The sequence below is a fragment of the Fopius arisanus genome, unplaced genomic scaffold, assembly GCF_000806365.1.
Source record: "Fopius arisanus strain USDA-PBARC FA_bdor unplaced genomic scaffold, ASM80636v1 scaffold00079, whole genome shotgun sequence".
Lineage (NCBI taxonomy): Eukaryota > Metazoa > Arthropoda > Insecta > Hymenoptera > Braconidae > Fopius > Fopius arisanus.
In genome coordinates, this window is record NW_011887818.1 from 250,137 (window position 1) to 267,477 (window position 17,341).

Consider the following 17,341-nt stretch of genomic DNA (forward strand, 5'->3'; position numbering starts at 1 on the left):
GGAGAAAAGAAATTTAATATGGAAATAATATTGAAACTTGTATTTCTGCATGAGACTTCCTTGAGTACTAAAAAATATGCCTATTCCGTCGAGAAGGGAAAATAATCTCTAAAAATATCCAGTGAGACGAGTAAGCAACAACACTGTCAGTCATTTTCTTTGAATTTATCACCAAAAATTCAGTTGTGAATCTCGAGCCACAATAATGACGTTATTCTATTAATTACAAGCTATTCTTAATACGGAAAAAATACATAATAGAGAGGAATTATACGCCATTTGTTTTTCCATTATTTCAATGTCTTCGGAAAATTTGATAAATTGCTGCGGTGTTTTTCCATTTGAGAACTGAAGTATTGACGTATCATATGCTTGGCCCGTTCCTGTAAAATGTCGCATTACAGGAAAAGAACATCCATTTTAAAAATCTACAAATTTTCAGTCTGCATCTTATTTTACATCTGATGATATACATGCCTAATAAATTTTGTTTTTCATTGTATCACGCGTTGAAATTTCATCACTGACCTGCTACCTACAAATCCATTAAAAAGGCTTGAGGATTTTGTAACACAGTACAAAAAAAAAAAGAAAATCATACTCTCGATCATTTGCCTGCATTTTTCCATTCTCAAGTTGTGGAATTTAGGGGATTGGGAGCACGTGATATTTCGTATTTCCATGAATTTTTTCGATGATCAAGTTTTTTTTACGGATACTATTATGATACATAATTTCGATATATATCTACGAAAGCATACATTGTTCATTCGTCTTTTGTCTTCGATCTTGTGTCTGCAATTAATATCAATTGATTTTCAATTCATTTGTTAAATTTAATTTTATTTATCCACGCTTTCATTTCGGGTACTATAAGAGCTAAATATGACACTTTAACACAAAAACCTTATTACAATTGAAGACCACTTCATTTAAAAAGAAAAAAAATCATAATTACACCATATAAATTTATAAATGTTATAAATTTGCTTTTTAAATATTTTTTTCATTTTGTTTTTGTTTTTTTTTTATGTAGGAAGGAAAAAGAAAAATAACAACATACAACTTTTCATTTCATTCCTTATGTATCAATTATGGATAAATCAGCAACCACCACGTGCATGCACGATCGGTCTCAAAGGGGGAGAGGGGAGGACTGAAAAGGGCCTGACGAGACATTATTCAATGATCATGGGGATGATAGGGAATCAAAGTTCGAGCATACACGTGTTAGTCAAGTTGACACTTCATACGAATCCAAAGTTCTTAGTTTTTATAGCAAGTAGTATCTTGTGACGAAGTACATGGCGTGAACTGTACAATGGAACGTAGAGACGTGAGATACACGTGTTTGCCGTTGGTAAATGCGCGTCGTCAGCTGGTCTAATAGTGACACTTGGCATAGGTTGGAACCCATCCTCGCTAGCAGGTAATGCTGGTGAGCCTGTCCAGAAGTAAACCTGAAACAATGTAAATCATACTTTTATTACCCTTCCTCACTTCATCTAACTCATTTACTCTCAACCCTTCACATCTATTTCATTGATTTATTTTTCATTCAATTTTTCCAACTATTCATTCACCTCAGCGAAATCTTTTAATTATAAAAATGGTTTTTCCTTCAATGGAGTCATTAGAGTCACTCAATGTCACACCTGATATGATCATTTTCTCGAGTAATATGGTTTTTGGGACTTGTGTGGCAAGTGATAAAGTTACATATCTATCTAAATTAAATAAATACGATGATTTATTCTGAGTAAAGATAAAAGGAAAGAAACAGGCGCGCCATGCGACGATATCATTGTCGGAATTCACACCGAATCAGGTGGGATTCCCTTGAAGTAATACAACTGAAGAAATAGAGCATAGAAGTAGGTGGTGGATGTAAAAGGTTGATGATGTTAAAAAGGAATTAGAGGTATTTGTATGAATAGATTACGATGATATTATGACTCACCAAGTCTTGACGCTCAAATTGGGTCATCTTCTCGACGATTGACCACAACCACCTCTTGAACTTAACGAGTCTCTCCATGGATTCTCCCGATTCATCATTGAAGGATGTATATGATATAAGGACCGATACATTAATATCCCCAACTCCATTCAGCAACAGCCTGAAGTCCTCAGACGTTAGGCCGTCAAGTGCACCTTCTGGTAATACATCGAATACACCCTCTCGCATAGCCTCAAGTGCTTTCTCCTGTGCTTTGATCATTCTCACTTCAGCATATCTTCGTACGTAATCGTAAACATTAGTGGCAGTAACCTCGATGTCACGGCCATTTGGTACAAGTTCAATAGAACCACCCCCTTCCTCGGGGCAAAGATCAATACTGAATGTAAGATCAAGAGTTGAGAATAGAATATTGCTGTCTTTAGTCTCAGCATCGATGACCAATTGCCGAAGACTCTCATAAATAACTGAATCGAAAAATGCCAAATCGTGAAAACGTATGGGCCTTGATAAAATATATTTAATAACATGACGATTTAGAAATATAGGGCACAATTCGTTCTGTAATAAACAAAGCCCTATAAGTCTTCCAACATTTCTGAATGCATTCAATCGTTCATAACTTGCTCGTCCCTGTCTCGGTGTATAAAAGCCACGTTTGCCAGGTGCATAAAATAATGGGGCGTTATCCTCAACGTCATCCAGTATTGTATTATCAACAATTTTTTTCTTATTATTACTAGCACATCGTTCAGTTAAACTAAAAACATCAAGATCTAACAGTGCCTCACTTGTGACATCTTGAATATGACTGTGTAACAATTCATAAGCCTCATCGACTTTCTGTTGTAATGCTTCCTCAGATGCTAGAAGCATCAGTAACTGCGCTGGCGTCAATTCCAATAGCATTCCAGTTATTTTTTCCGAGAAAGCTGGTCTCAATGCATGAACTTTTGGATATAATCGATCACCAAGGCTCTGCTGATGTGTCGTCAAATGTTCATTATTCGATAGATTATGATTACTGTGACTTCCACCAGCTGGCAGTGTATGATTACTTGATGAAGATCCACCAGTTGATGAAGCACTGGTACTGCTGCCACCACTACCGCTAGCACCATCAGCGAGTGTTGTTGAAGGATGGAATGATCGAGCCTCCGAAGATAACGCTCGTCTTGTCTCTCGGTATTTGGCCGATGCCCGTGGATTTTGACGTCTCAAATCACGATCGCGCTCTCGATTCTTCAATTTCTGCATTACATTGTACTGAGAGTACTTTGAGCCAACCTGGGCTGCTTCAAGATTCGGCAGTTTATCATTAGCAAGTAGAGCATTAGCAATAGCTGTGTAAAAGCTTCTAGCAACACCCGATCCCTCACCAGGTTCATCCTTGAACGTCACTTTTACTCGATTGACAGCCAGCGGTGGTGTATTTGAGGCCCTCCTGTTATAAAGATTATACTGGGTATTTAACTCTTTCATCGTCTGGACCAGCAGCTGAGTTCGATCACGCTCTATTTTCGAGAGAGTTATATCTTTCTGCTGGGAATTTCTCAACTTCTCCATGTCCCGACGAAATTTTGCTTCCTTAACTGGAAAGCCCCCTAATTCTGACACAACTGATCCAGCTTCAAGCCCCACGTCTTCCATAAAAACACGACCAAATAGATCCAATGACAATCTCCAACGTCCAAGGAGAATGTTGTGTGATATATTTGATCCAATCGTGCTAACTGTGTTGGCCGAGGCTCTTGTAGATTCAAGGGGACTCGTTTCCACAGTCTCGTGTGCTGATATCTCTTGACTAGTTGTCGCTGGATCCACTTCATCTGCATTATCATTCTGCGTCTCGGTCACAGGGACAACGAGAACTTCTGGTGCTTTTGTTTCTGCAGCAGCTCCAGCCCTCACTATCACACTCCTTCCAGCTTTCGAAAGATCTTTGCAATCATTCTTCACTTGCTTAGATGCCATATCACTTTGATTACCCGGTGATACAATAATTGGTGCTCTGTCAATTTGTTCATTTATCATAATTTGATTGTCATTGAGGGGATAATACAATTTCTGTTTATCTGATAGTGGAACTTGCCTGCTGCATCCTGGCTCACTGGTGGGACTTCTTCGTGGTATCTCTTGGCTATTAGCTGAGGCTGATGATGAAGCTATTGTACTGGCACTTGGAGCTTGAATTGATTGACTGTATGTCGATGAATTATCGGCAGTGCGCGTTGAGAGGCCTAATCTTGTTGGGAGCCCCTCCAATGGATTCTGACTTGTTCCTGAACCACCAGCAAGTGTTTGTCTAGGTACACCGAAGAGATCCTCTCGTCTCGAGTGGGGTTGTAATAAATGCGGTTGATCAGCCAAGGGTAGAGCCTCACTTATATTCGCTTCGAATGGATCCAAGGGCGGGCATCCCAAACACAGAGTTGAATCTGATCTCTGTAGGAATGGATGTTTTCTACCTCTTCCTGTACCGGAATTCATCGAATTGCCTGAACCACAAGTTGGCACTTGAAGTAAATCAGGGAAATCCACTGAATCAGTTTCCATTGCGTTGCTACCGTGAAGATTATCCTCATCCCCTTCTTCATTGTCATTTTCATCCTGAAAAAATGTGACGAGCAAAACAAATTATTGGTAAACGTATTAACACTTGGAGAACGAATGCTTTTAAGGAGGAATTAATAATGCAATAATGGAATGGAAAATGTGAGCATTGGAGTTTTTTTTCTCACATATCTCTTTATCAACCGATAAACAGTCCATAATTCAATCAATATACTCTGGAATTATTATTAGGGATGTAAAGAGAAACTTGGGCAATTAAAATATCAACGTACAAAGTCACTGACTAATCAACAAATAAATATTTTTTTTATAATAAAAATCATATTCCATTTTTATCTGATTTAATTTTGTTTGAACTTCATTTATTTATTTTTTAAATAAAAGATGAAATTCAAGATTTTCAATTTTGCTGTAGTTTCACTGGATATTGTGAGCAGAATCAATTTTTATCGACTGTTTTGTTAACGAGTACTTGGAATTCAATCTAAAAATTTTGAATTGTGGCTGGACTGTCCATTCAGTGCGAATCAACCAGCGCTGTCCTTTATTACATATCACATCGTCGTCTTAACAACAAATGCAATTTTCCCCCTTTTTTGTAAATAATAATAAAGTGGCGTATATTCCTTTCTCGTGGAATGACATTGGATAGCTCTGCAGAGTATTTTTGGACAACAATCTCGAACTGTGAGATAGTCGTAGAATTCGAGTGTCCCAATTTCTGTTTATCTTATTACTGAATTTTTCATGATTTATTATCATTCATTTTCAACATTTATTGATAAACTGATTGACAATTATTGTTTCTGTTATCAATAATATGTCAAGTTTCGCTAGAAATCTATACCATTCGTAAATCTACCTCAGCGTTCATCTTTTTTGTTATGATAATGTGAAAATGGCGAAAAAAATGGAAATACGTTTCTTTCACATTCTAAATTCGTCATTATCTCTGTTTGCACCTTTTCCACTTGCGATCTTTCCGTTAAAAAGTTATATGGAACGTACAAAAAACATGAATACGGAAGACACATTCCATTTTACAATTTTTATTAAAAAGAAGGGTTTTTTGTGGCTATGGTACGTTTTGCTGTTATAGGGATGGTATGTTAAATAGAAATAAAATAGTAATTGACCTGATCGTTCCACGTAGAATACGAATGTACAGTGGTTTCCTTCTGGTTGTCACAGCGGGATGTGCCCAAAGGTTCGTTGAGCGATCGCATGTAGTATACAAGGGCATCGAAGACATACGCAACGTGTCGAAGTGCTGACACATCCAGGACTGGTAGACTATCTCTGTGTTCTCCATTATGAGCTCGCATCAGGGACAAGCAGTAAGACAGGAACTCACGTCGGGCCCAGTGTGCATCGCCTCCTTAAGCAAATTTATTCATTCACTTAATCATTTCGTTCTACTCATTATACAAATAATAATAGTCGATCGATGATTAGGCATAACGTCAGAAATTGAAAGTATTTGAAGGTTGGCCAAAAGAGATTAATAAAATTTGTTGGAATAGGTGAATAACGTAAATACTCCGACGGTATTCCACGTTATCAACTCAACATTTAAGGTACTATATCAGCCCTTAAATTCTACGGATGGCGTACTATTTCTTTTATATTTATTCCTAAATTTATTGAGAAATTTCTAAAAAAAAATTCATGACGTTGATAATTATAACCGTTTCTCAATCACCGGCGTGACTCGTTTTTCCTTGGGTGACAATACCAAGCTCTAGGTTACACCCAGTAATGTTCTAATTTTTGATTGCAGCTAGAGGCGTCAAACGTTGAAAAGTATTCAATAACGCCATATAAAATCATTCATTGGTTTCCGTTGCATTTTGTTCAATTTCTAATGATTTGTTAACGTAACCACATTTCGAGGGTACAATAGCTCAAATTATAATTAATTATCTTTTTTAGATAAAATATTTTTCCTTACAGCATCGCCTTTGTTTCAGTTACTATATATTTTAAAGTACATTGAATATTACATGAGGATAATCATGACGAACTTCGAAATTTTTAATCTATAAATTAAGTCCTTTTTCACCATTTTATCTGGCCCCACCCTCATCTTAACTTGAACAAATCAATATGTGACAAATATCATGGATATGTGTTGAATAAAACTTCCGATAATACTCGTATTATATGGAATCTTCAATTACTCCTTTGATTTGTTTATTATTCTTAAAAAACGTTGAACTTTTACGTAGAAAACAGAGTTAGGAAAAGTAACTTGAGACTTATTGAAATACCGGTCCAGTCATAGGAATGAAAATGTAGGCTCGATGATTAGAAAATAAAAAGTCGATATGAATGACGGAAAATTATTGGAAACTAATGGTTTGTCATCAATTTCACGTGCAACAGTGGGATTTTACAGTAAATAGGTTTTACAGAATCCATAGAAATGTTTTAAAACGTAATTTTTCAAGGAATTTTACTTTTTATTCTGAAAATTTAGGAAACCACTGTCCTATATTCGTCTCACCATAGTTCCCAAAATACTCGCAATGGAATGTCGGAATTCTGTGGGCGCTGGCAAGAAATTAGTGGATGGCTTTGATACTTTTACTGTTTCATAAATTACAGAAGAATAACGCGATATTACAGTATACGCAAACTATTACGGTTACTCAATTTTTTAAATAAAATTTGTTGCCAATTTGATGAAATGAAAATTTGCGGGAACCAATGAGACAACAAAAATAAAGTTTCAACAATTCCCCGTAAAATTCAAGATTTTCACTTTCAAGGGTATTTATCATCAGGTTCTTACCCATATAAAATGACAATTTTTTCTCCGACAAAAACAAATTCCAATGGAAACGCAAGCATTTACCTCAGAAAACAGTTCATTGATTTATGCACAAAAATACTTGAATATTTCGAAAATATTTTCAAGCCGATTAATTTAATTTTGTAGTAAAGTGAGAGAACAAGCCAAGTTAACTCCTACCTCCATTAGGTGTTTCGAAAATAATAATAAATTTCATCCTAAAATCTTTCTTGTAGAGCTAATGAACAATTACGAAAAAGATTATTATTAATTAATTATCTCTCTGAGTGTCAGAGATATTTTCGAAAAACCCAAAGAAGAGCTGAGTTAATTTACCTCTTAACTCAAGAATCAAAAAATTTCTAAATAAAATGATTGAGTGTCCACGGAGAAAAAAGTATAAATACTTTTTTCATAAATCAAAAAGACAAAAAACAAAAATATGTGTACTTAACTCATAGGATATTTGGTTAATATATTTTTTTATAAGAATAGATCGAAGATAGAAGTTCGTTGGGATAGTTCTCCTCGTAAATTTGAATTTTCAATATCTAATACGTGAATTTAATTACTAATTTTCAAAACCAGACATCCATAGACTTCCTTCCAGATAATAAATAAAAGAATATGTTAAAAAAAGAAGAGCATACCTTCACGCTCTCTGGCGTTCCTAGGAGCTTCACCGACTCCCGTAAAGCCCACGGAGAGCCTCGTTGAGCCTTGAGTCGGTGTCATATTGGAAGCGGAAGTTATCCCACTGCGGTGGTTTCGACCTGTATTTCCCTGTAATGTTAGTGACAGAGCCGCAGAGTTGAGTAACCCATTAAAGTTACCACCTGAGACTGATGATGCATTATTGAGTGGATGTTCTGGATGAGTTGGATCAGCGCTCTGAGTCAGGGATACACCAAAACGTAATTGAGCTTCAGTCGCGTCCATCACCACCATTAACCAGTCCCAAGTTGGTTTCAAATGCCCTTCAAGATACATCTGCAAAAACCCAAATTAAATTCAAATTTGCATTGCACGTCGAACTATTTTCTAATCTAATCTAAAGTTTTTTTTTCATTTCTATTGCAATCATCATTCAGTGATTGAGGGAAAATATTTTCTGAAATATTTTCTGAAAACACCTCACGTCGGAACAATAATTTCACATAATTTACATCATCAATTACGGTTTAAAAATTTTCAGCAATTTTTCAAAATGCTAATTTTTTTCATCCTAAAGAAAGTTTCTATGATTTTTTCACATAAAAAAAAATATTGCAGTGGCCTCTATTTTCAAATGAATTGAGTTTAATGAAGCGAAAAATAGTGCTTTCGTAATGAATTATAATGGAATGCGTAACTTGACAATGGATTTCATAAATCCAAAATTCATAGTTGTGAAATCAGTTTTGTTATTTACAGTGAGAATTTTTTGTAATAAAATCTAATATTTTTGGTTCGAGAATATCAATTTTCGCGTGAGATACCATCTTTTTATGACTGGGATGTCACTTTCGATCGTTATTTTAACGGCTAATTATCAGACATATCCCTTTGGAAATGCCCCTCGTGCATTACTACATTGAATTAATGACAGTATGGCAATTAGTGTTAAAGCAAGAGTGAACACAGGATGTTTTACCCTTCTCGTGCTGCAGCATACATGATAAATTGAGTGGAATGTTTCAAAGAAATTCTATAAAATACATATGCGTTATATTTTATATCAAAAGCTAACTCTTCAAGATATTTTCGTATAAACCCAATATTTTTTTCAACTACTTATTACTTACGCCCATGGATAAAACTGTAAAACAATTCAAGTAGATTTGGCCCTTCGAAATTTTCTAGAGATATCTAAGAAATCTAAGAAAAATGGCAAACTTGAGATATTGATTAGGATATCTGCAACTAAAAATAAATAAATTCAGATACGATGGACTTAAACTATTTTACCTCTTTACTAGTGAAAGTCCTTCCATCGTCCAAAAAAAAAAGTAAAAAAAACCTGCCAGCGCTGTGATTAATTACGAGAGGAAATAGATACGATAGCAATATGAAAAAAGGAGATTATTTGTTGGAATATATAACGATACCTGTAAACTCGCAGCATCTTGATATGTAACTTCCATGAGTCTGGGCAAAGCAGGTGCATTCATTTTGTAATTGGATATCATAGTTAACAGATCAGCAATCATTCTGATGACAATTCCAAAAGCTCTAGCGAGGCAACTGGCTGTTGTTCCCATAGTGATTGGTTCCTGTGCAGCAGCAACAGCTGATGTGGCAGTTGACCGTCTCAACGAGGAAGGATCTATAAAAATCATGTTGCTCCCACCAGTGACTCTGAGTCCAGCAGTACGTGGATTCAACTCGCGATTTCGGATTGCCCATTGCATAGACACTGGAGCTAGATTATTTCGATGTAAATGCCCCGACGATCCACTCCTTCTCTCGAGCTGTTCATCACCTATTGGAAATTCCTCTGTATCCTGTTCATCAGTTTCACCAGCTTCACTCTCATCATCCTCCTGCTGGCTCGATTCACCTGATTCATCCTCTGGGAACAGCAGAATTGATCCCATACCACCATCAGACCCAGCTGTTGCACCAGTTTGAACGCTTCTCTGTGCAGAGGCAGCATCCTGATTGCTGTGATTATCATCAGAATCGGATTCAGTTTCAGCTTCAGCGAGAAGATCTAGCTCAGTGTCTGATTCACTTCCAGCAATACCACCAACGCGTTCAACGCGTCCAATACCATTCCTGTCAACTTCACCAAGTGTCACCTGATTGGGTGGTACTTCGTGCTCACTTATATCACCATCAAGATCCATAGGCTCACCACCATCTCGGCTCCCATCAATGACAACTCCACTGGGACCCTCAGATCCTTCATCCATAACAGCACGATCTCCAACATTATTATTAGCAACTACATTAGCTTGAACATGAGTTGCATCGAGTGTTGTATCCAGGGTTTGTGCACTATGGGGTATGAGTGGTTCAATTGAGAATAATTCTTCCGAGCCATTTATCACTTCAATAGCAGAACTGGTGAGTGTAAAGGGTGCTGTGGGCCGTGCAACACCCAGTCTCACTGGTGCAATCAAAGAGTCAGCAGTTTCACAGAGCTCTTCAACAGCTAATTTTATTAGAGCCCTGAAAACCCTACGGCATTTAATTAGAGGTGGAGTGGCTTGGGTTGCACTCCTGCGATTCTTTGTAGTGTTTGGTGCCATTTCAATAGTGAATATCACAAAAATTCTTGCAACAGAGCGTACGAATCTACGTGCTACGATATTAGCTTCCTCCTGTCGTCCCGGAATCGAATCATTCTCCAACTCTCGTATCAGTGTTGTTAATAACGTGTCTAGCATTTCAGATGTACTTTTCACTAAAAGTGTATGAGTAAATTTGTCGAGGAGAGCAGTGCCACTTTGGCGTGATGCCGATGAGAATGCACCATCACCAAATAATTGATCTTGCTGAGAGTTATCAGATACACCAGACATGATCATGCATTGAACAGCAGGCCAATCATTCAGCAGTCTCTCCAGAGCTTTTCTACTGAATCTCGGTGGCTCTAAATCATGATCTGGCATCTCTGAGTCAGCTCCACCCAGGCCATCAGATGATGGTGTTTTTCTGCTGGCTGATGTTGAACGCTGTCTAGGGGCTGAACGAAATTGCCTCTGTTCAACTGATTGTCTTCCAACTGTTTGAACGAGAAACAGAAGAATACTTTCACCACGTGAATTAATCTTGGTAGCGAGATCTGTACTTGTGACAAGTCGACAGAGAAGATCATAACGTGCCCCTTGATGTCCAGCAATAAGTGCTTTGCATTTACACTTTTCCCAGCAATCACAATAGGCCGTTGGTGATGTTTTCTTCAATTTGCAGTCATGACCACGATGACAGACACGTGCACACTCAGTGCAACAGCACAGTGAACCGGTTAATCCACACGTACGACACTCAAAAATATCTTGATTTATGTGATCAGCGCCTGTCCAAGTGAAGGAACACGTGTCGTTGCAGCAGGTGACAAACAGTGGAGAAAGATCTGGACTTGCGTCTGATGGGAGAATCATGGATGAACATTCCTTTGAATCTTTGCTGGCTCTTTGGATTGTATCGAGGATTATTAAAGCTGCATGATAAGCACGAACAGACACAGCTAGCATCAGTGGCGTCTGACCTTGAGCATCTTTACCAGTCAATAGTTCTTTGATGTGTGGAGCTAAAACTGGGCTCTCACACAAGTATTTCAGAATGAACAGAGCATTATTTCTGCGTTCGGTGGAGTCTGTGATGTAACTGTTGTTTGCATTATTTGCATTGTTGGGATTATTAGTATTATTGGGACTGGAACCAGTTGGCCCCGAATTTCCTACCGTTGATTTGTTCATCATGGAAATACTCGCTGCACCAATACTCAACAGACTGTCCTCTTCGCCTGAAGTATTGTCCAATTCTGGTGGCCAACTCAGTGGTGGTATTGGCTCCTCGATTGGAGTTGAATTACCATCAACTTGACAAGTTGTAACTAATTCCCTTGCTACACCACCACTACCACCGACTCCACCACCTCCATTATTTGTTGTATCATTATCCTTGTTAGATGAGGGTGAACACATGCTTACGCAGGCAAGGAGAATGTTCCTGTTGCCATCACACCGTTCCTGAAGAATAGCTTGAATTTGATTTTGTATAGAATTATTTTTGTGCTGTTGTTCGTGTTCAAGTGTCGTGAGAACTTGCTTCACTCCGTCATAATCGCATCTAAGAATCTTTGGCATAAGCAACAGATTGTCAAAGACCAGTGCAATAACAGCTACTTGACTCTTGAGATTATTTGAATTACTTGGCATAGTTGAGCAACTGGGAATCGGAATGGTTGATGCACCGATGCATGTAACTGGTACGAGATCCAACCAATTTGGATCGCGAATTGCATCAGCACAGTCCTTAGCAATTGGATAGATTGTGTTATTACCATCTCGCAAGAGCATTGAACAGTCGGAATTTTCACCTGCACTCGTTAAGCTGATATTCAGCGAGTCAAGCCCCATGAATGAAGAAATTTCAGACGGTAAATAGCAGTCCTGTACGTATCTTCCAGTGCTGAGATTATATACGACATAACTCAGTTTATTGTTGCTGTTCTTGAGAATAGCATGAATGCCTTGACCATCAGTGGAAACAGTTAGGAGACTCTCAGTTGTACCATCAGCAATATTGACCCTTCGTGGTGTTCGTTGGAAACAATCAGGGGCCCTAGAATTAACCGATGATTTAACCACTTGAAGCTCATCCTTTCTCAGCAATCGAAAATCATCGAGCAGCTTTATCAATTCTTCAGCAGTCAAATCCTTGATATCGGAGGACACAGTATTTGCATAATCCTTCTCTCTCGTTAGATCTTTATCCTTTTCTTTGCCCTCCCTGGAATCCTTAGCAAAGAATTTAACAGCGACGTAGCAGCCATCGACTTTGATAACTTTTCCAATGGGCACTGTTTTCACATCTTCAACGAAGACAACATCCTTGAGGTGCCAATCTTCCTCATCTTTTCTCTCGGTCTCTGTGTCATCGTGAGTTCTCGGTGTCATTCGTTTCTGTCTTTTATGACTACCTGGTGCTGATGTTACGATACTTCCAGTATCACTGCAGGTGCTTGATGCAGGTGACGGTGGTGGCGGCATATCAATTCTATCGGCAGTCTCTTTGTAGTTTTTATTATTACTACCTGAGTTGGCGCTACAATTATTCTGATTAGGATTGTTGATACTGCTTGTACCGCTACCAGCAGCTGTATTTATTGTTACTGTTGTAGTTGTCGGTGTAGAAGTGGCGTTGTTCGCCATATCTGAGCGTTTTTCGATGTTTGATGGTAAAGCTGGCAGAATTTTGAATCGGCACGTTGAGTCTAAATTCCACGCTGCTGTCAGAAGTTGTCCAACTTTGGGTACACCATTGGCAATAGTAAATCCAATCGCACCTGGCTGATAAATCGGACTATTCTTCATGCAAACATATGTACCATAAGTGATGTCAGCAGCAGCAGCAGCAACTGCTGCTGAAACAACGCTCGATGATGATGAGGATGGTCGATGCTTTCGTGACTTAGCTTTATACTTTTCCCACAATTTTTTGCGCTGAGCAAATGGCAATACACCCCACCAGTACAATGTACCACTCTCCAATTTAGCGACAGTATATAGTGCACAGGTGTGTAGAGATACTATTCTATCGAGTGTAAATTCCGTAAATGCTTGTGCTGGATGCTCCAAACGCGATGAAACATGCCCAAGCAGTTCATCCAACCAGGTTGCTACTTTACCGCTCTCAGTGCTCACTGAGCAACGTATAGCTGTTGCTGATATATTGACTATTTTTTCACCAGTCAGACCGAGAGACGATGTCTTTGGATGATGAACATTTGGATTATCAAGATTTCTGTATGGCTCAGAATCAGCCCATCTCCATTGATAAAGTTGGCCAGTTGATGATATAGCAATGAGCTCACTGTAGAGTGCAGCAATCTGTACGAATTTTGGTGCTGGCTCACTGCTACGTTCGTGCCACCATTCGAGCTCCTCTGAAATCCAAAGTGGACTCTGGGAGGCTAGTTCTTTTTTCTTGTTCTCTGGATCTTTCTCCCAGCAGTCCTTGAGAGCTGTTTCCAGCCATCTGCGTGGCCCATAGTATTGACGATCACGCCATCTACTGAAACTGTCTCGTTCACGATCACGCTCTCCAGATCCCCTCTCGACAGGGCCATCTCGCTCCATTCCAAGACGTCTCGATGAATTGCCACGACTCCTCATCACTCCATATCCAAAAACATCCTCGGAGAACATTGAATCGGCATCAATGATCACTGAGTGCTCATTACTAAAACCACCATCCAACAGTGATATCAAATCCTCCGGCACGTAGCTGTCAGCTGCATCCTCAGCATCGTCACCCTCCTCATCATCACGTGATAATAAATTGTTAACAGCAAGATTGACATCGAGGTTGGTGCGTTGCAATTCACGGATTATTAGATTACGACTCTTTCCCTGGAGCACAACTTGGGCTTGTGATATTAAATCCTCAGGGACAAATGGCGCTGGTACTGATACTATTGGTCTTGAACTGTTGCCACTACCACCACCACTGTTACCACCCCCTGTACTTGTACCACCGCCCATGATTACACCAGGTGGTCCAATTCTTCCACTTGAACCGCTACCACCAGCACTTCCACCACGAATTGCCGAACTGCTACGCATTATTCGCGCGCGAGATCGTGATAAACTTGTTCTACTCCCATTGCCACCACCTCCACTACCACCACCTCCTCCACCTCCACCTCCAGACCCACTAGGCCCAGAGTTCGAACTTCCAACGCCATGACCCTTTCCAGAACTGAAAATTAAATGTCGATTTCCTTGTCAATATTTGTCTCAACACAACTCAATTCATTCATTTGAAAAAAATATTCAAATGTTCACCACCAATAAATTCCGAATTCACTGAACTTATTCAATAACTATACGAATATTTCTATATAAATATCCATTGGCCTATTCAAATAGTAGAATTGAAAACGATCATACAATTCGAAAAATTTCACTGAAAATCGGAAATTATTGAAATAATTTGACTATCCATCAATAAATAAACCTAATTTTAATTGACCAAGTCTTAAGCATTCATCACGACACAAGCACATTAACATTACGAATATGAATAAGATTATGAAAATAAATCAAAACATGTCAGTCGGAGGAAAGAAAATAAATTTAATTGCATAGTTCAGTGGTACAGAGTGACAAGTCAATTTAGCTAATCGGTAGATTTTCAATGAATGTCTCAATATCGAGGAGAGATATCAAAATTTTTATCATTACTTTTCTTGTAGTTCTTATGGTGTTCTACAAAGAAGTCGACTTGTTATCCTTTACCACTTCACTGATGATTATTGCATGCATTTCCACGAACTATTCAATTAAAAAAAACTTACTTTCTGTTGGGTTCATTTTTACTAAGATCGAGACGATCTGATAGAACGGTGTAAGCAACACGACAAATTCTATTGTCGTCCATCAGTAGTGCTATATGAGATGGTCCAACCACAATACGTCTAACGGATGTTTTGAGTCCGCTAAACGCTGGTGGTGTAACATAGCCATATCTGTTGATTTTATCCGCCACTTCTTTGAGTCTGAAAAATAATTCACCTCATTATTATTTTGATAATTGATCAACTTTGATGCACCACCCATGCATTATCATCTTCATTAAAATGGAAACTGCGTTCTGATGAAAATTCAAAGCGAGCAGCCATGTGCTTGATTGCATCAACTCGTATATAGATTCCATAACCAAGCTCTCATGGTTTTACCCACGACACCTATAGATATATATATATGCGACCCATTACAAGAAAACCCATTTTGGCAAATCGGAAAAGTGCACTTGGATGACACTGACATGTCCCATTTTTTGAGTAAAATACAAAATATGTTTTTATGAAAAATCAAAAGAAACTTGTAAACGAAAAAAAAAGTAGATATTCGAGAAGCTACAATCTACAGAGTGGATTTTCCTCGTGCGTGCTTATATACACCTCGATGAATATATATCAATATAAGTATGAAATAATTCGTTAATTATGTATATTTCTAGTATAGAACGTGAATATACAATAGAAAATGCAAGTAATTGATAATAAAATTGAAAATCACCAAAATGTAGGATAAACTCATGTGAAAATATGATAATTGAAGAAAATCCGATGACTCCACCCAAAAGTGGAATGATTCCGAAAACTGCCAAGATACGATGATGAGAATAAGTAAAAAAAGAACATGAGGTTCAGTAAATGAACATGAGCGAAAAGTGAACGAATAATAGGGGTCATCCAATCACCTCTGAATGGCTGGAAATTAACAAATGATAACCAAAAAAAAAACTCATTGTAAATATACTGATGCAAATAAGGATGGACATCATTATCATCTGTTCCAATATATGTAATGAAAAAAATGCTCCATGGTGGATGGATGTAATGTGAAAATGATGATCGAAGTGACTGATATAAGATATAATTGAAGAGTGAATAGAAGTGATTTGAGGCTTGATAAATGTTAGAATGGGAAGGAATAATGGGTATGGAGCTGAGGGAATGGAGAAATATGTTGGTTGAGCGATGAAAAAAAAAAGGGATGCTCACACCATTGCGCCCGTGATACCCGACGATTAGAGGAGCCATATTCTATTGTGTGCGAAAATATCTTACCTATCATTGAGCTGATCGTCAGTGCCTGGCAGCGGATGCACGACAAAATGTATCGAGCTCATTTCAAAACACTTGATCAACTGTAATATTTATAAATTTTTATAATTTAATCAACCCTTACGCAAAATTTCATTACAACATCGAACTGATACTCAGTCATGTTTCACGAGAACTATCTAGTTTTGCGTTCTGAAGTGCCAAAAATGGCGGATATTCATCGTCATTTATAAACGTGCGTTCCTAAACTCAATCGATAGTGCGCATGCGCACTTTATTTAACAGCCAATTATCAGTTCTACCAATACTCGTTGTTCCAAATTATTTAGCTACAGTTTGTGCCTCAATACTATACTATAGATTTAGTTATGGTTAATGCAAAAATTCGGTAAAAATTTGCAAATTCAAAAGTACGAAAATTTCACTTAAATTCACGTACATTTCCTGCTTTAATGCTTTTTTGAAGATGACAGGAAGAGAAGAGGAGCACATGGAAACTGGCATGAAAAAAACAAAATCAAGTCCAAGATAACATCAAGAGATGGCACTCATAATTTATGAAAAATGCGCACCTAAACATTTTGAAATTTGTCCTTTATTGTTTCACATTTAAGTGTCTTTATTTATTTATCTACATTATTATTCCTTTTCAAACTGATTAAAATTATTAGGGGAATTTGCAAAATTCAATCGCAAGAATATCTTGATGATTGTCAGATTATCATTC

General features: G+C 38.0%; 1 protein-coding gene across 3 annotated transcripts; it reads right to left on the reverse strand.

The window, feature by feature from the left end:
• Positions 1–1,003: 1,003 nt before the first annotated feature.
• On the reverse strand, positions 1,004–16,824 carry hyd (E3 ubiquitin-protein ligase hyd). 3 transcript variants are annotated; one of them, XM_011310888.1, is made up of 8 exons: positions 16,618–16,824; positions 15,340–15,540; positions 9,416–14,741; positions 7,979–8,318; positions 5,671–5,912; positions 4,053–4,570; positions 1,961–3,971; positions 1,004–1,460 (listed from the first exon to the last, which is right to left on the reverse strand). In XM_011310888.1, exons 1-8 carry the CDS (start codon positions 16,677–16,679, stop codon positions 1,248–1,250), a joined length of 8,913 nt encoding a protein of 2,970 aa, XP_011309190.1. In that variant the 5' UTR covers positions 16,680–16,824; the 3' UTR covers positions 1,004–1,247. The 3 variants fall into 3 exon arrangements, with proteins under 3 accessions (XP_011309190.1, XP_011309188.1, XP_011309187.1); XM_011310886.1 differs by having other exon boundaries at positions 1,961–4,570; positions 5,671–5,909; XM_011310885.1 differs by having other exon boundaries at positions 1,961–4,570.
• Between the last annotated feature and the right edge of the window lie 517 nt (positions 16,825–17,341).